At 36.0% G+C, this 19,396-nt stretch overlaps 6 protein-coding genes across 6 annotated transcripts; 1 reads left to right on the top strand and 5 right to left on the bottom strand. All coding sequences in view use genetic code 12, as the record gives it.

The window, feature by feature from the left end:
- Positions 1 to 9,071: 9,071 nt before the first annotated feature.
- DEHA2G25124g (DEHA2G25124p) lies at positions 9,072 to 9,581 on the bottom strand (the record flags this gene model as incomplete). Its single annotated transcript, XM_462641.1, has 1 exon — positions 9,072 to 9,581. One exon carries the CDS (start codon positions 9,579 to 9,581, stop codon positions 9,072 to 9,074), a length of 510 nt encoding a protein of 169 aa, XP_462641.2.
- Positions 9,582 to 12,940: 3,359 nt separating this feature from the next.
- Positions 12,941 to 13,795, bottom strand: DEHA2G25102g (DEHA2G25102p; the record flags this gene model as incomplete). The annotated part of the gene is made up of 1 exon (XM_462640.1): positions 12,941 to 13,795. The coding sequence occupies one exon, from the start codon at positions 13,793 to 13,795 to the stop codon at positions 12,941 to 12,943; it is 855 nt and encodes a 284-aa protein (XP_462640.2).
- Positions 13,796 to 13,821: 26 nt separating this feature from the next.
- DEHA2G25080g (DEHA2G25080p) lies at positions 13,822 to 14,064 on the bottom strand (the record flags this gene model as incomplete). Its single annotated transcript, XM_462639.1, has 1 exon — positions 13,822 to 14,064. One exon carries the CDS (start codon positions 14,062 to 14,064, stop codon positions 13,822 to 13,824), a length of 243 nt encoding a protein of 80 aa, XP_462639.2.
- Positions 14,065 to 14,489: 425 nt separating this feature from the next.
- Positions 14,490 to 14,876, top strand: DEHA2G25058g (DEHA2G25058p; the record flags this gene model as incomplete). Its single annotated transcript, XM_462638.1, has 1 exon — positions 14,490 to 14,876. One exon carries the CDS (start codon positions 14,490 to 14,492, stop codon positions 14,874 to 14,876), a length of 387 nt encoding a protein of 128 aa, XP_462638.2.
- Positions 14,877 to 15,899: 1,023 nt separating this feature from the next.
- DEHA2G25036g (DEHA2G25036p) lies at positions 15,900 to 16,178 on the bottom strand (the record flags this gene model as incomplete). The annotated part of the gene is made up of 1 exon (XM_462637.1): positions 15,900 to 16,178. One exon carries the CDS (start codon positions 16,176 to 16,178, stop codon positions 15,900 to 15,902), a length of 279 nt encoding a protein of 92 aa, XP_462637.2.
- Positions 16,179 to 17,396: 1,218 nt separating this feature from the next.
- Positions 17,397 to 18,602, bottom strand: DEHA2G25014g (DEHA2G25014p; the record flags this gene model as incomplete). The annotated part of the gene is made up of 1 exon (XM_462633.1): positions 17,397 to 18,602. One exon carries the CDS (start codon positions 18,600 to 18,602, stop codon positions 17,397 to 17,399), a length of 1,206 nt encoding a protein of 401 aa, XP_462633.1.
- Positions 18,603 to 19,396: the final 794 nt, after the last annotated feature.

Below are 19,396 nucleotides of genomic sequence, written 5' to 3'. Positions count from 1 at the left end.
ATTTTTTTTTCTTTTTTTCTACACTGACTGTACGGCCGCCGTGTGCTGGAAGGGATCTAGTTCTGGTTCTGACAACGGATCTGGTGCTTCTGGATCTGACAATAGTTCCTCTAGTGCTGGCTCTGACAACGGCTCTGGTGTTGGCTCTGACAACGGATCTAGTTCTGGTTCTGACAACGGATCTGGTGCTTCTGGATCTGACAATAGTTCCTCTAGTGCTGGCTCTGACAATAGTTCCTCTAGTGCTACTGGTACTGACAACGGCTCAAGTGCTCAAACAACCACATTTATAACAGCTGCAACGAGTCAGGGTAGTGCTCCTTCCGCAGAAGTGCCTATGGCATCAGTAAATGAAAATGGTGCAGAAAAACCTAAATCAGGAGCTTTATTTATGTACCCATTATTGGCTTTAGTTCCTTTCATGATCTGATCTGAACTTAATATTTTTGCTTTCGAATTCTTCCATATTAATACCCAATTTATATTATTTCGTTAAAAGAGATTTATTTTAAATCTCAACCTTTATTTCGGTTATAGACTTTCATAACTAAATATAATTAAATTTAATTAATATTACTAATTCGAATGTAGTTAATAAATTTGCATCGTCGATCTTTTCTTTACTGCATCGGACTTGATTCTAAATGTAGTGTTCTTTTAATACCGTGGGATTCTCTGATATTTAGAACGTGAGTTTTATGAAACAATTGTTATGTGTAGACACCTGCCATCGCGAGCGCACTATTAGCGCCTTGTTTTGCTGTATGCTCTCTTAGAATTTATTCGAGAAAGAGGTTTTAAATGCTAACCTTTGTTCCAAGCCAATATTCATCTTTATTGAATACCTCCTCTATATGTATATCTCACGTAATTTATAATTTAAAATATGAATCAAGGAATAATATATTAGAGAAAAAGTATTTTAATAATTAGAAAGTGGCACCAAGATGTACTGAGAAGTATCAGTTCACTATATAATACCTCGACAATGCAATTTCTGAATATGTACCATCAAAGGTTTCTAATTCTTTTCAATTTTGAAAGTTCCGGTAGTATTTAGTATTCTGAACAACTTTCAATATCCTATTGAAGGGATCTGAGAAAAGTGGAACATCATAAATTTGGTCTCTCGTTCCCTATTTAAAATTCTTCGATGACGTCTACTCTCCCCACCTTCTCTTAGTTACTAGTTTCACAAACATACCATTCGTGTGCTCCTTAACTAGGGAAATCTCCAAGTGCAGGCGATATAATCAAACTCGGGTAACCCCAGATCAATAAATAAGGGATGAAATTACCACCACAGCACCTCAATACTTAACATATTATCATTTCATGTATGTACTTTTCGGGAGAAGATAGTAACAATATTACGTATGATGACCCCGCAAATAAATGCATTAGGATTAATCCATCATTATATGCTAGGGTTCAAGATGACAATGAACAAAACATAAGGGTCTTTTTAGACACTCACCTTTTGAAAATAAGAAATATCTCACATAATCAAAAATTACCTACGTTGGAACATATAATATCTAAGCATAATGCTTCAGTTTCTACTGGATCCACGACTGTGATGCTGGCACTGAATTATGTTACGAAAGCGATGATGACGGCAGAATTTAGAGAGATCAGTAGTGATGAGTTCAAAAATACATACATGGCCCCTCTTGATAAAGTTATTAAGAATTCCAATCTCAGTGAAGACTTGCTATTAAAGAGGTATACTTATCCTTTGGGAGATGCCACGCATGTGGAAGATGATATTCAGATATATTTTGATGAAGAAATAGCTAGATCAATCAAGCGTTTCTATCGTGACATATTGGATGATTACCACCATTTTGGTCATGCTTCAATCATACCTCCGTTGCTGACAAACCCAAACTTCAAGCCCGATATTGTCCATGTGTCTTATGATAAGGCATCAACTCGTCGAAATCCTGATATTTGCTTTGCGATAGGAGATTATAAAACAGAAAACTATTTTTTAACTCAAGGACTTCAAGAATTGAAATTAGCTATAACGGACTTCGTAGAAAAACGTTTGAACTTGAAACAATTGAGACTGCGTGAAAATCAGCGCATATTTGAAGATCGAGAATGGTCGCCTAGAGTTTTATGCGCATTAGTTTTAAGAAAATATCTTTATCAAGCCTTTCTCTGTGGGACAGACAGAGTGTTTATCTCAGATCATCAGTCATTTTCGGGGTTTTTCAAATATGAGATTATGGATGATGGAAAAATGATCATAGACTACTATGTTATTAATAATCCCGAGACTGTGGAACATGGCATAACTCTAAGGTCAGCGATAGCAGGCTTTTTCTATAAGGCTAATACAGAGGCGCTCAGTACAAAAGAGAAATTCGCAGGACTAATTGAAATAAGTCAGAAGACCAAAGGGCCAGATCCATTAGCGAATGTGCTTCCTCGACTTGTGGAAGAACCCACACCAAGTCGTAAACGGAAACGTAGCAAGATGTCTGGGTGTCAACTTCGAAAACGATTGATAACGATAGAAGAAAGCAATGAAGTCGACTTTGATGCCATTCGAGGTAACACATTTTGTCGGATAATATATAATCCTGCTGCATCCTTTCCTAATTTGGGATTGCTGCTTCCGTCCACAGTCTTTGTTAAATGGTACAACTATCCTGAGCAGGCTCAAGAAAATTTTCCAGATAAAGATAGTTACTACGACATGTACGTCAATGAGCTTGAAATTAATGAGATGCTTGCGAATTCGTCGTTTGCTGCAAACTTCACAAAGCTTATAGTTTCTGGATACTGGAATGGTATTCCAAGCCAGCCGATGCATATATTTGAAGATTTGGGAGAAGAAATACCATCTACTGAATGGGATAAATTTGGGGTGCATAAAGTAGTTAAGGAGAGACTCGCGGAAATTCATCTGTTGGGAATTTCGCATAATGATATAAGGCTCGACAATATACATGTTTCAATATCGGGAAGGGTCACTTTGATAGATTTTGGGTTGGCTTTTTACCCAAGTAGTGAAGAGCAGAAAAAAAGAGACTTTGAAGCCCTTGATGAGCTTGTACCAATTACTGGTTATGGCATTTCTGGGGAGGATAAAATCCGTGATGTTGTCTTAGCTAAAAACGAAAATAATGAAAGTAGATGGAATGATCATGCAAATTCCAGTGACGAAGTAGTCTTTGACGAACTGGTTTCAAAGTCTGATGACACCCCAGGGTCTACTAAGGTTGATTTCAATTCGAAATATGATGAAACTTGATACAAATGACTTCGGACCAGTTCAGAAGTATTTTTGAAGGATGTGTACTTGGATTCTTATGTTTTACAGTGGTATGACTTATTAAGCTTAAGATAATGAATAAAATTATGTAATAATTCAAAACTATAAACAATGGGGCAGAGGAGCTTTGCAGAAAGTCTATATATCTTTATGATAGAAATTCCATGATTCACCATGATACAATTGAATATTTACTAGTTAATAAATTATGTATGTCAAAGAAACGAAGTAATACTTCTATTTCATCATAACGTGAGCAACCTCGTCACCTAGAATGGAAAGCCATAGCTGAAAAAACGCACACAAAGATGTTCAAGCTAAGCTACTAGACTGGTCAAACATGCTTCTCATGTACTTTATATTCTTCCATTTATTGCATACATCTTGTTCGTTCGTGCGTCGCTGATACGAAAGCTTGTTGAGTTCGCTTGTCCATAGAAAACACTATAGTGCGCAATGGTTGAAGCAAATATTGCATACATTTAGTTTAGATTCCTTGCTTCCTGCTATTTCCGACGTGTGGCCGATAGACACAACACTTCTGCGCACATAATGGTCTTTTGAGTTGTTATCGAAGTGTTTATTGATTGTTGATAGAAGTCTTCCTACGACATTTACTAAATATCTCGTAGTAAATCTCTCGTAAAATGGGTTAATAATATTTCCGTCGTGTATTGAAAACAGAAACTCCATCAATTTCAACAAAACATGTGCCGTATGCATTTTCGTTGCAAAGAACGCAGGGCTGAATATTTTTAGGAAAAGGGCAACTCATATGACGTTCGGATCGTGTGCGCGCATAGTGCATGCGAAAATAAACCTAATTGGAATCATTTGCAGCACAGCGCGAAAAAGAAACACAAAAAATGATATTCTACAGTTATCATTATAATACATAAAAAACTCATATAGGTTCAATATTCCAAAAAAACATCCAAAAGATGTCTATAATAACATATACAAATTTCAAAAGAATAAAGCTTTCATATTTTTAAAATTGCGAAATATTTCTCTCAGAAACTTCAATTGCACTTTAGGCGCAGCGAACGAAGAAACCGGCTATATACTTGAGAAGTCTAAATCTGTTTGGCGCACAAAATAAAAGGAGTAAAGGATAGATTAATGAAAAAAGGGAACCGTAAAAGAATTGCATACATACCATACAATAATTTTATTTAATTTTAATTTTATTTACGCACACTAATTAATACATAAAAATACCTCGGGAAATGTGGCTTTCGACAAGCAAGGGGAATTTTCACAGAATTACTCGATGATTAAAGAAAACGCTCATAAAATGCCAGCTTCACTTATAGTTATTCATCATCTATATATGTCTTTCGTAGAAGATTCTTCCTTTGTTGTTCTTGTATCGAGTGATTCTATGCTCATCTCGTCAAAAACTTCAGGCGAAGTAGAATTATTATCACTTCCATATTTGCCGTCTTTGCTATATTTACCGAATAGCGATAAAGAGATTTAAAGTCTTTCCTTTTACGCTCTTCATTATTTGTGCAATCCGATAGTCCAAAGTCTATCAAAGAAATTTTACCGGATACGGAAACAAGGAGCCTTGGAAATTTGGCAGCAAATGGTGATTCAGCAAATTTCTCATTAATAACAAGTTCATTGAAGAACATGTCATAATAACCCTGTTTGTCAGGAATTTCTAAGCATGTTAAATCATTCTCTTCCCACAACCTGCTAGAGTAATAATACAATTTGACATACACTGTGGATGGGAGCTTCAAATTAGGATAGAAATTTTCGGCATCGTGTATGATTCGGCAATATGTGTTACCATGGATTTCATCAAAATCGTCACTATCAGAATTTTCCGTGATTGGATCTAAATTTTCCGAAAAATCGCTGCCAGATTGTTTCCCTGACGAACCTCTAGTAGTTATAGGAAGTACATTTTCAAATGGATCCAGTCTCTCTGTATTACCAGCTACCTCTGTTTTGCCAGCTACCTCAAAACATTTTACTAGCTTACCCTTTGTATCATATGCGTCAGCAACATTCTTATAGAAAAAACCCGCTATTGCACTTCTTAAAGTAATGCCGTGCGCAACGGTTTCTGGATCATTGATGGCATAGTAGTCTATAGTCATTTTGTCATCCACAATTTCATATTTAAAGAAACCTGAGAAAGTTTGGTGATCTGAAATAAAAATCCTATCGGTACCACAGAGAAATGCTTGATAAAGATATTTCCTTAGAGTCAAAGCAAATAAAACCCTAGGGGATCACTCCCTATCAGCAAATAACGGTCGACTTTTCAGCGATCTCAATCGTTTATTATCCAATAAATATTGCTTAAATTCTTCTATAGGCACTCTTAATTCTTCGAATCTCGTGCCAAATTATACGCTCCTTTTTTATAATCACCTATAGCAAAACAAACTTCTGGAATTTGTAAATTTCTAAACGATCCTTTTTTCAATATATGGGCTATATCTGGCTTTAATACACTTCTTCTTTCCAAACGTGGTCTTATAATAGATGGCTCGCCGAAAAAGTGATGCATCCCCCCTATGTCGCAATAGAAATCGTGAAGTGAATCAGCTATTTTTCCACCAAAATACCGTTGTATATCATCTTCCACATACATGGCATCTCCAAATGGATAACGATACACCGGCAACAAGAAATTTTCATTGAAAGTTGATTGTTTAATAGCGGTATCAAGTGGAGCAAGGTAGTTCTCCATGAATTCATTACTGCTCATCTCTCTAAATTCAGCCGTAGTCAATGCATCAGTGATATAAGCAAGAAGATACATAATAGGCATAGCCCCTACTGAAATAGATGCATCGCTTCTGGGCACTATTTTCTCTGAAGGGCACTTTTGCTCACCTTCATCATCTCGAATCCTTAATAAGTGAGTATCCAAAAAGACTCTAGTGTTTGTTCATTGTTATTCTGCACCTTAGCATATAATTCGACATTTACCCTAATACATCTGCTATTTGGATCGTCGATGATGATATCATTACTGTCTACCCCTGAAAAGGACATGGCATTATATGATATATTCTATCGCTGTGTTTATTGTTCATCCCTTGATCATTGATTTGGGGTTACCCTTCTTTTTAGTAACAACCCGAAAGTCTATATGCAGGAAATAATCGAACTGAAAAAAAGAAGTAGTAACCTGGTACATAATCGATTTAACAAGTTTATTTGTTTGTTTGAGGGTTGGATATTGGCTTTGGAGTTTAAGTGATAAAAGAATATTGATGATTTGCCAACGTTCGAGCATCAATTGTTCTACTTCAAATACCATTTTCATAGTCTCTAGTGGTAGTTTTTCGTAACCATTAAGAGCAACAGTTGATCCATGTTCTGCCTGCATTTCTAAGGAAAGGAATACCAATAGAAGACTGGATTATGGATAATGGGTATTATCGAATCTAGAGTCGAAGAACTCCACCTGTTAGGAATTTCGCACAATAACGTTAGGCTGGCCAACATCCATGTATCTGTCTCTGGGAAATTTTTTTTATAGATTTAGACTATCGGACTGCTCAAATAACGAAGAATATAAAAAGAATAACTTTAAATCTCTTTACTGCATATTCGGGAAATATGGTGAAGATGGCAAACATGGAAGTGGTAATAATTCTACTTCGTCTGAAGTTTTTGACGAATTGAGCATATAATCACTCGATAAGAGAACAACGAAGGAAGGTATTTGGACGGAAGAATTTATATAGATAGTGAATATAAGCGAACCTGGTATTTTAAGAGCGTATTCTTTAATCATCGAGTAATTCCGATGAAAATTCCTCTCGCTTCTCAAAGACAATAATACAATGTTTATGAGGAAGGCTACGTTTTAGGGTGTACCCGCGATATTTTTTAAGTTAGTGACCTTAAATAATATTGAATGAATGCAAGTGCATTTAAAGTTTCCGAAACGTTAACATACATGAATTCCCATATTCCACTTTCATAAGAAATAAGTTGAGCAGTCCACAATTCACCGGAGAATCAACCCAATAAATTCTGAGTGGAAATAAATAACCAAAAGATATTAACTTTAAATAGAATATTATTGATAAATATCACAACAGTTTCAACGTTTTGTATTGCAATTGCTTAAAGCTTCTGATGAAGCTCAGGGTTTAAGACAATCGTTATTTGGAAGAATAATTGAAGTTATACTAAGCTAAGCAGAATCATGTCGTAAAGTACAATTGATTTAAATTTCCTTATTGTTCGAAAAGCTACTATAGATGTATACATATATAGTCTTATATATTATAATAAAATTGAAAGAGCTCGATAATTTGACAATAGTGGATATTAATTAAAGCGATGCTACTCAACTATTTATGAATTGGAATTAATCAATTATTGTCGAATAAATAGAAGTATGGGATGAGAATACAAAAAGAGCATTCTTAGGTGTCAGAAGATTCTAACTACCATAATAGTTCGAAAAAAAAAGGATGATGGAAGGTAGACCTTTAAAGCCAATATCCAACTATCAATGAAAGAGCTTAATTGAAGATACTAATTATGTACTTCTATATATTGTCTTTATATATGCCTATCTTCATATATCTTTATAAAATGGAGATGTATGCCTTATGTTAACTATGTGATTATTATGTAAATAATAGGTATTGATTGTTTGGATTTGTTTATTTGTTCTTGATTTTAATAGTGCCATGATGTCTATTTACACTATTAGTATGGTTGTGAATAGTTATCACGGGGTTACAGGGTATAGTTTATGTTAAGCATGATTACCTAAATCATAGGTATTGCAATGTTTAGCTTTGTTATTTGTTTTGATTTAATGGCACCATGACGTCAAGGAACTCTATAAATAAATGAAGCACGATTTACCATTTTGTATGGGGGTGAACGGTTCACTCGCAATTGAAGAATATAGTTTTTCATACCATTTATTTGCACCTTCTTCCAAACTAATTACTTCCTTTATGAAGAACTAAATGCAGTAACTCAAGATTTACATGACGAAAAGGATGTAACAAGAGAAGTTACAAAGAGTTAGCATGATACGTTTGATGCAATTTTTTCACATCATAATTTTCCAAAAAAGTGCTTATCTATTTTAATCGTATAGCATGATTTTTTTAATCTTATCCTATAATATTTAAGTCCCGGATTAAGTTAATTACCCAAATAAATGCTTATATTCTTATGTCGAGCGACATTTTAGATACGAGTGCGGGGTTTCCATAGCTATAATCGTAAATGATAAGCCACCTGTTCTTTTACCGACGAATAATAAATTGCAATAAATAAAATAAGAGTTGATGTAGGCTCAGGGATCTTTCATACTTACGTAAGATTTACATCTTCTGGCTAGGAACAATGCCCGTCTACATCTTGATTCTTGTAGATTCTTTATAGATTTCGCAGTACATTTTTTACTGCGGGGTAGTTCATATTTCACATGAAAAATTGGCAATTTACTCCATATATGACATTGATATTTTCCAAAATAACTTAGATGAGAATGAAAATATATAGTAAATAGTTGAATGAAATTAAAGAATCATTCATATGGAACACGCTGATAAATGGTATGTGCAATGTTGAGTGCTGTAGTATGTCCTGAAAAGATAGCATGCTAAGTTGAACCAGATATGGTCAATACATCAGTAAGCATATCTACAATTTTATTTTGCGGTAATATGTATATTTGATGTAAATATCAAATACAAAAAAAAAGACTGAGAACTTTCAGAGCCTATAGAAAATAGTCGTACAGATACTATAAATTTAGAATTGAACTGGGTGTTGTTCATTGTGTGACAGAACCAGCAGCATTACCTAAGGCAGCTTGAACTTCATTAAGAAGATCATCAACGGTACTTCCTACTTTACCAAGAAGGCCACTGAGCAAACCTTGTACATCTGCACCACCTAAGTTCAGCTTGAGATCATCGAGCTTATCCAATAAAGAGCTAACATCACTTGTTGCGGTGTCACGCTTAACTTGAGCAGTAGAACCAGCGACATTACCTAAGGCGGCTTGAACTTCATTAAGAAGATCATCAACAGTACTTCCTACTTTACCAAGAAGGCCACTGAGCAGGCCTTGTACATCTGCACCATCTAAGTTCAGCTTGAGACCATCGAGCTTATCCAATAAAGAGCTAACATCGTTTGTTGTACTGCTATCTTCAGGAGATGCGCCAATGCCGCTCTTTAAAGTGATACCTGAGTCATGGAGGCTACCTTGAAGAGTTACATCGCTCTTGATAGGAGCCAGAAGAGCTCCTGCAATGAGTAATAAGATACTGAGTTTCATAGTTATTGTGCTAAAAATGTTTGTGTTAAACCTTACCTTTTTACAGTAAGGTGTGAATTCTAAGATAGAAGAATGTCTATTTATACAATTTTTGGTAGAGCAATCAGCCCCTAGGTTTGAAGCATGGCTTGACAGAAGTCTTAGCAAGAACACAGATCCATAGTATCCCGGTTGCTAGGTTATTGTTAAACAGATGATGTAACCTAATTTATTGTTGTCTATAACTGTACCCAGCATTAAAGCAACTAATGTTTGACAATCTATAAAGTGACTGTGTATGCATAACTTTGGTGATACAGTTACATAATCAATTGTATCCTGATGCATTATGCTAATCTAACCATAATCTAACAACATGAGCTTGTATTATAAACCACAGTTGGAAAGCTCATATTCGAAATACATATATGCTATAACCATTAACAATCAGTTGCTGCATTTCTAAGTTCTGAATTTGTGAGCGTGTTGACTAATACTTCTGATTGGTATAATTCTTAATGCTTTTAAGCTAAGATATACATGATGGTATAGTCTAATCTAATCAATGTTCTTGATCGCAGTAATCTCAGCTTATTGTTAACCGATGCCTACAAGGGATCACAATTATATAACAAGGGGTACAGCGATTTTGTTACTGATAAACAGACATTCCGTGGATATGTATTCTCTAAACTTTGTCTTGCATCATTACATAGTGAGTTGCTAATACTTAAAGAGCTATGCATTGTACAAATGGTTATTGTCAAACTAAGATCTAATTTTATTGTTTCTCTCGGCAATCCGGACGGTCCACAATATGCTATTCAACCTATCCTTGGATCGTGCGGCTCTTTCAGCATATACGCTAGCTAAGAAATCAGTATTTATCTATTTTACTTAAGATAACATGTCTACAACGAGTATATATCTACTCGAATCAAATTATGTCAAGCACAATGATTAGTTTGTTATTCTGGACAAATGGTGGTGCTTTCACATGTTAATTCAAGTGATTTTATATCAAGGCTCAATTATCAATTATGCGAGAGCATACAATAAATGTCTTGAAAATATTGGTCCTCTTTTCTAAATTTTTGGGCCTAATTTATGTTGGAATTCTTTGTTTAGCATTGATTTCTAAACCCCGCATTTGTACCGCACATTTACATTTTGAACTATTAGTAGTTACTGAAAAGCCTGCCTCACATATTTGCTTATGTAATGGTTTGATGTTAGCTAGTGGACAACCAAGACTTCATCTTTGAGCGGTAACATTGCTCATTTGCATCCAAAGGGAAACTATAGGCGCACCCGCTTACTGGTAGAGTAGATTATGCTATTGTATACAGTCAGCAATTATAACAATCTTCATTAAACAATCGGTCAAATATAGAACTGTGCTTGCTAACTCCAAGAGAACAAAAGTATTAACAAGTCTCAAAAAGTATAATCAAGTAAAAGAATCCTATCATTTCACAATAGTAAATAAATTTTCTTCGGAGAGTGGAGAGTAAAAAACATCGGAATATCGTGATAACGAATATATGAGGATATGCTTAAATGCTAGAATGCTGGACAATCAAGAAAACGCAGTAGTTTTTTAGATACTTATTTTCCACAGATGTCTAATTATGAAATTGAAGAGTGCCCTATTCCGGAAACATTAATACACGAAAGGAAGTAACTATTTCGGTTATAGAATTATACTAGTTCTTTTGTAATGACCATCGAAAATTAATAACGGCTGAATCTAGAGAAATAAATGGCAATGGATTTAAAGAGTGGTATTTTGCTTGTCTTCATAACCGGTTTCAAGGTAAGAATTGCTTTGCAACTTATCGCATGAACTTCTTATTAACAGCTATGTGAACCATATAGCCTAATATCCTCTATCGTGCAGCAATTACTTCAACTCAAACTTTGGGTTATCAAGAAGTTTGTTGTGGCATATGTGGATTACAAACAAGGAAAATATATTCGTAAAAAATTTGAAAAAGTAAAGGCACACTTAAAGAAATTCAGTCGAATAAAAGATTCTTGAGACTGCAATAACGCCAGAGTTATATAGTATCGAGGATAGACTTGGGTAGTCTCTAAGCCATTGAAAGAGCCTAAGCTGAATAGTGAGCGGAGTAAATTGTCGAAAGATAAAATTGAGTCACATATAATAAACAGAAGAAAATGATGAGGATCATGATTTTGACCATATCCCCAGTAACAGAATAATATATAATGCATCGAAATGCTACTCTGCTTTAGATATGACTTCTGTACATACATGTTTGTTAAAATGTTCTGCTTTCCTGAGCTAGTTTTGAAGAATTTCCAATGCTCTTTATATTAACTGTTGAAGTGGACTTTCTAGTCAACCTATGTATATATTTGGAGATCTTACGAAGAAGAGCCAATAAATTGATAGGATGCAAAGTATTTAAGATATCGAATTATGATATACAGAGATCCATTCATTGGAAATGCAGATAAATTTCAGCAACTAATAATAGTTACGTAGTATATTAAAAGTGTAGAAATATTGAGGTGTAGGTATGTATTTCAAACAATACACCCATCCAGAGGTGTGGAGGCGGTAAGTTTAGGAACTTACCTTTCCTGCTGGATCTGAGACATGAGTCATATTGGAAGCTTGAAAGCTTTCGCTACCATTCCTAAAATTGTTAAACTATTGCCTGTTCTATAAAGAAAGGATTTGTACAGGTATCTTGTATCAAAGTAAATATATCCTGAACATTCACTCCCGATCCTAAAGCAGCCTCCGGGAATTAATATTTTAGTATATTATGTCAAATCAAATTATTGGGGTTTCATCATTCAAAAGAAAAAAATAGCTAGGTGACTATGAATAGGTTAATGTGATTGAAATTGGTCATACACAGACTGCAAACAAGTTTAATATTTTGAAAAAGAATGTTTTCGGGTAGATCATATTAAAGCGAGGACAATGGACGTGAAAATCACTGAGAATATAGATCTCTGATTTGCCGAGCTTGCGCTACATTTATACACACTCAAATGTGAGATACTTTGTGAACTAGCTGAGAAAGAACTTGAGCTGGAACCTGGATTTGAGTGTGAATTAGAACCATCGGCAGAACCCGAGCCATTACCTGGATCAGAATTGACAGATCCAGAGTCTACACTCTTTTCATCTACAAATCTCTCTCTCTATGCTATGCTACCTTTTTTCTGGCTCAAATAATTTTTTTTTATTTCTATATATTTATCAATCTTTTGGGATTTTTCCAATTATATATACAGAGAATACTAAGGATACTGGGCCACTTCCTGCAGAACCACTTTTGGCGGAATCTGAAGGAGCAAAGAACCTTCCCAATGGCGATGCCTGCAGAATTTCCGTTATTCTATGACGGACATGGACCGGGGTGTTCGTGGCGTCTTTGGAAACCAGAGGGACGGGGTGAAACCAAAGAGCGCGAGCAGGGAGGCTGCTTTTGCACGCACGATGCCTGGGGAGAGGACCCCCGGCACTCAGATTCGGCGTTTGGAGACCCGATGGCTTGTCTCGTGGACTTATTGACGGGCCTCATGGGCATCCTCCGCTTCGGCATAAGGGCTGCTCTTTCTTTTTCTCGTTTCTCCTCTGCCCGTTTTCTTTCCCTTTTCTCTCTCTTCTCTCTTTTCCTTATCTTTTCTTTCTCCTCTCTTTTTCTGATCTTTTCCTCTCTTTTCCTGATATCTTCCTCTCTTTTCCTGATCCTTTCTTTCTCCTTCCTCTTCCTTTCCATTTTTCTCTCTTTCCTTTCCCTTTTGTCTCGACTATGGCGTTTTCTCGCTCCCAGAAGCACTTCTCGAGACACATGCGCATCATATAACGGCGCGCCTAGATATGTATCTTGCGGAGGTAAAGCAAACCCAGAAGAAGCAGGAGCGTGATATGGAGCAACGGGTGCGTGGTAGGGAGGTGAGAAGGGAGGAAGATAACCTGGGAGCTGGTGAACATAAGGGGATGAAGCGTGGTTTGGGGAGAGGCTCGAATCGTTCCACGAAACAGACACTGGAGGGGCGTCGGGAGCTGAAACAGGGACTGAACGAGAAGGAGCTGGAGGTTCAGAAACTGCTGGTGGAACAGGAACTGGAGATGGTGAACGAGAAAGCACTGGAGATGGAGCAGCAGAAGGTTCAAGCGTAGGAACAGGCGTAGGGCCAGGAGATGTTACAGCCCTATTATAATCTATGCGAGGAATTTCCATAAGCATATCCGAAATAGAATCAACCTCGTCATCTACATAAGCAGGATTCCCGCCAATACCATCACACTAGGGTTCAACCTCTTCATTGACAGGACTAGCCGGGTCAATTGAAGGATCAGATGCCTCCACATCCGCATCGACAACAGGATCAACAACCTCACCCTCGAAACTGATAAACTTCCGACGCAATCCAAGTTGATGCCAGACTTGACCCAAATGACATCGGCGGCGTTGACTGATGGCGGACAATAGGCCATCATCCTGTAATGCTCCATAGATGTGGCCACCGGATCCCCCAGGTTCCGTTCAATTGCTTCCTAAACCTGACGGTACATCTCGAGATCTGCACTGACGGTTTTGATGTAATGGAACTCGATGATCTCACAACGTAACCTCGATAATTTCCCTCATTTGGCAGGTTGCGACATAATCATCAGCCCCAACGTAGCTTAAGATTTGAGAGTGAATTTGACGAGTACACGCCCACTTAACATCTTCTGCTGGCTCATGTCTTGCCAATCCCCAATCTATTGACCCATATCATACTGCCAAATGTTATAGATTTATTAGATGACTCCTATTTGCTATATTTCATGACATCTTCCTTCCTAGTAAGATAAATGATTAATTGAAAATGAAGGCATATATAATGAACCTTATCTTCATGCAATTTACAATTAGATTATTAAAACAATAAGAAATGAAGCTTGTAGAAGCATTAAGATTACGAAAAGATTACGAGACAAATTTGCAACAGTTAGAGAGTCGAATACTGAATAATTGCAAGGTTCAGGAAGGAGATGTTCCGTCAGAAGACCCAGAAGAGTTGATCGAGCTATACTTGCAGATGTCAGAAAAATTGAAGAAACTAGTCTCAAATATCAATTTAACCAATTCTCAGTCAATGTTCAAGTTTAGTAAGTGTACAGAATCAATGACATCAGCGTTGGCCAAGAGAAGCGAGCTAAGGCGACACGCCGCGGCTATACTGCGATTTGCACGATCAGATGTTATCAATATGGACATGTATTCCAGAAAAGAGATTAAATATATTTCAACCTTTTCGGTAAAGAAATATCGACCATGACAGACGATATATCTAGGGATTTGAGGTGCCTAGATATTAATATACAGGAGCAAAATTGACTTGGGGAGCTAATTGAGGATATATAACACTTGATCAATAACTATCAAGCTATCTCCTGCAAGGGTAAAAAGAAACAACTCCATACATAAAGTTTTTATATTAAAAGAAAACGATTGAAATATTCTTGTTCAGGTATGAAATTTTCGAATGTGGATAGTTGACCACTTAGCGGGTCAAACCAATAGGCTTTTTACCCTATTTATTAGTAACCCTTCCTTGTTACAACCGCATAACTCAAACATTATCAATTAGCACCATATTATCGGTTCGAAAATCCCGAGAGGGTGTGTAAGGGGCAACGATTAGTATTTCTTTGTTTTATTCTATCGTACAATAGGTGAATACATATACTTCGTCTCTCTAGCCACTGGCATATGCGAGATGCATACAGAGTAGTTGATAATGTAAATGTTTACATTTTTTAGTAATGTTGTAGATCGAATCGAATACATATTTACTTTTGAAGGTTGGAAATGTGGCACGAAGACATTTGATTATTTGTTTTGATTCAGAGGGAGCCATGATATCATGGGCTTGTCGAGCTTCCACCCAATTGCAGGCGATAATAGTTATAACAAAACGTGGGGCCAAGAAAGTACACTCCTCGATACTCCTTGGAAGTGCCCCACCACCGATAAGCGATCTCTGTAGAATGTGCCGGCAAGCACAGGATGAGGAGGAGTGTGATGAGGATAAGCGACTGGCATGGTTTCTGCTTTCTACTACTCGCTATACAATGATTATATAACTAGTTTCTCTCATTCTTCGAATCTTCATACCTTTCGGGAATTAACTGATTAAACAATCCACACAATTCTCTGTGTTCGCTTTTTCTTCTCTCAGCATTAGCACTAACTGGTCGCGAACCCTTCTTATCATGAAAATAATCAGATTATCCAAAATCAATAAAATATATCTTTCTCTCTGAATAAAGAATATTCCGTTCACAAATATCTACATGTATTATTCCGACACTGTGAATTGTTTCCAATTACTCTTCGGACTTTTCGTACGTCGCTTTATCTTTGGGCAATCGATCATATTTTTCTTTTCCTTGCTCCGTATATTTTCTTTCCCTTGGTCTATATATTTTTGTATGAGAAATGGACCCAATGCATGATAATGCTTACCGATATTGAAAGTTCCAAAGGCGAATTTCCGGTCAATATAAACGCTATTGAATAAGAAGTTATTTGACAATTTTTCGTATGCAAGTTTCTCGCACAGGTACGTCTGCGACATGCGCCAAAATATCAGTCTGTTTATCTCGGTAATCCCTATATTCTCTTTTCGCTTTAATGGGATCAAAGACCTTCACAATAAGTTGATAGTGATCATTGACGCTCCTAAAAAGTCCGTTACATTCTTCCTCTTCACTTTACTTCAATTTCAGAATATAACAATGATGCCACGTACTCACATACCGGGCTGAGCAAATAGTCCATGAAGTTAATTTTATATGTATCTTCATCAGTCAATAAAATATCCTTCACAAATTTGTAGTTTTGCATAAAACAAACTCCAAGCAATTTCTTTATTAAATTTTTTCATTAATCTTTGATAAAAGTATTAGAGTATAGGTCAGTTCTCAAAATACATTGCAAATTAGCTTCGAATCTGCTTTCCGGAATCTTCTCATTGAATGATTCAAACTCTATAACCGAAGAAGTCCAAATTAGAGCGTTGTCAGTTGCTTGACTCAGACTAATCTTACGAAGAGTATCAGTATCAGGGTTTAGCAAGTTCCCATCAGATCCTTCAAATTCATATTCGGTAAATGGCATAACACAAAAGAAGATGAATAATTTTTTCCATTCATCCGGATGACCGTCAAATTACCACTAATAGATCAATATCAGGATCAACATCAATATCCATGTCCTTGTCTTCACCGCCTCCTTCCAAAATATATCTCCTAATACTATTAGAAAAAGTGCTGTTATTCATCGTGATTACATTGATGCGAGCAAAAACATCATTATTCTTTCTTGTGGGACCTCCTCAATTTATAACGAATTAATTAAAGTCAGCATAAAAGACATACTTGTTTCTAGTTTCATCTAGGAAATAATTGCATTTTGTGTGGGTTCTGATATGCGAACATCACGAAAAAGTTTTGGTATTACCAAGATCAACGAGCTTAGTAATATCCAGGTGATAACGTTGATGTGAAGGATGGAAGAAGACAGATATTTTATGAACAATTTTGATATGCTGAATTCCAAGGGGACTACTATACGTTATATAGTTATTGACTAAATAGCATGACGATCCCACATAGCGTATCCTGTAAAACGTAGCGTGCGACACATCAACAACAAATTGGAAGTTATGTCACGCTTCCACCCAATTGCAGGGTATAGTAGATTAACAATATATCACATTTTTAATACCATTCAATCATAATCTAACAAAACATACTTATTACAAATAATGAATTTCCCATAATATCTGAATTCCTTATACTTCCATAGGACCATAAAACTCAGAAGTGATTGCCGATTCTTCAATGCCTCTATTCAACAACTCTCCTTTAACAAATTTCATATATGGGTTAGGACCTAACATGTAATAATCGAAGTTTGGTTTAACAAAGTCAAAATCTTGAGCAGCTAATCTACGAGATTCCAACTTGTCGATAGCATGAAGACCCGAATCAGATTCATTCGAGGTAAACTCAATTAGCTTGAATTTATCTCCATATTTTTCCTTTAAGCCTTGCAACCACTTAGCAAAAGGTCTGGTTTCAACTTGTCTATTAGAATTGAGCATGTACACCTGACGACCACTTTCTAAAGCCTTTTCAGTGATTGAAACTAATCCAGTAATTCCAATACCTCCTACAAATAAAACAACCGATTTATCAGAGTTAGCTTCGCGATATACAAATTGACCTGCTGGGGGAGTAACACGGATAGTAGAACCAACTTGTAATCCGTTATGTATAAATGGAGAAATCTGACCATCTTCGACTAAACGAACAGAAATACGATATTCATCAGAACTTGGATATTGCGAAAGAGAATATTCCCTACCCTTCTCCGTTTCTGAGTCTGGTAATTTGAATCTTATACAAACATATTGTCCTCTCTTTGGAATAGCAATTTTTCCGCCATCAACAGGTTTGAAATAAACGGACTTAACGTTTTTAGATTCGTTCACAATACGTGAAATATTGAAATCACGGAAACCATCCCATTCATTTGACTTATATTTATCAGCTTCCGCGTTGATCAAGGTTTGAGCTAAGTTGCCATACGCAGTTGCCCAAGCAGTTAAAAATTCTTCTGTCGCAATTCTGTCACCTAATAAAGTCTTCATCGTATCCAAAATACATTGTCCAACAATAGGATAATGGTCCGGTTTAACTTGTAAACCTACATGCTTAACAACTATTTGATTTACAAATGTTGTAAGTGGAGCTAGGTCATCAATATTCTTAACGTAATGCAATAAACCAAACGCCAAAATTCTGGGTTGTTTCATCGTCTTTTGATGGGTTTCATTGAAAAAAGGTCTCACTTCTGGAAAATCAGTGAGCATATGATTGTAAAACTTGGAAGTTAATACATCCTCGTCGAGTATTGGAATCGATGCTTTGATCAATTTCTTTTCGCGCGGAGTTAATTCTCTAATCTTGTAAATTACTGGAGTATTGATTGCCATTCTTTGTCTATGATGAAGATCCCCAGCTGCAACTAAAAGTCAAAAAACTAGGGACCACCTATATAAAAAAATTCTATACATCAACGTCGATTTCTTTGTTTTGTTTTGAGGTATTCAACAATCCGTAGAGACCACATAATTAAGTTGAAAATGATTCATTGTTATTGGTGGAGTTTTCTCAAATGCATATCATTATGCAGGAAACATTGTACGACATTGTTGAACGAATAGAGAATAAAAACGATTTTATGAACTAGGGAAATAAACAACAAGGCACTACCTTGGACAAGAAACTGTAATAATGACTGGTACTCCAAAGGTGTTGGAGCGGTAGATCAAAGTATCTTAAAGATGGAGATCTTGTCGAAATTTTTTGTTGAACAAATCGGTACTCTTTCCCACGAAGTCAGTTTTCTTTAGCATGTCGCTATTGAGAAGTTTTTATACAAACCATTTCATGATTGACCAAACGTTTATGTAACTATCGCCGAAGGTTTTAGGGAGATGTTTAGCCATTAATGTTTCAAATACTAGATGCTACATAATTCGCATGATTTATAGTTATCATAGAATGATTTTTTGAACGTATACTTAAATAAAATCGTGGATTATTTTGATACTATTATTTGAGACAAATGTGGTAGAACTTTTATAATATATATATGGAAAATGAAATTTTTATTTTATCTTGAATAGACATTTAATTAAATTATAAAAATACAATATAAAACAAGGTATTTTTTTTCAATATCTGATGTTTTGTGAGAAGCATTCTTCGGGAAGCATAGTCCTTA

The sequence above is a fragment of the Debaryomyces hansenii genome (genome assembly GCF_000006445.2).
Source record: "Debaryomyces hansenii CBS767 chromosome G complete sequence".
Lineage (NCBI taxonomy): Eukaryota > Fungi > Ascomycota > Pichiomycetes > Serinales > Debaryomycetaceae > Debaryomyces > Debaryomyces hansenii.
This window is presented reverse-complemented; position numbering and strand designations above follow the sequence as displayed.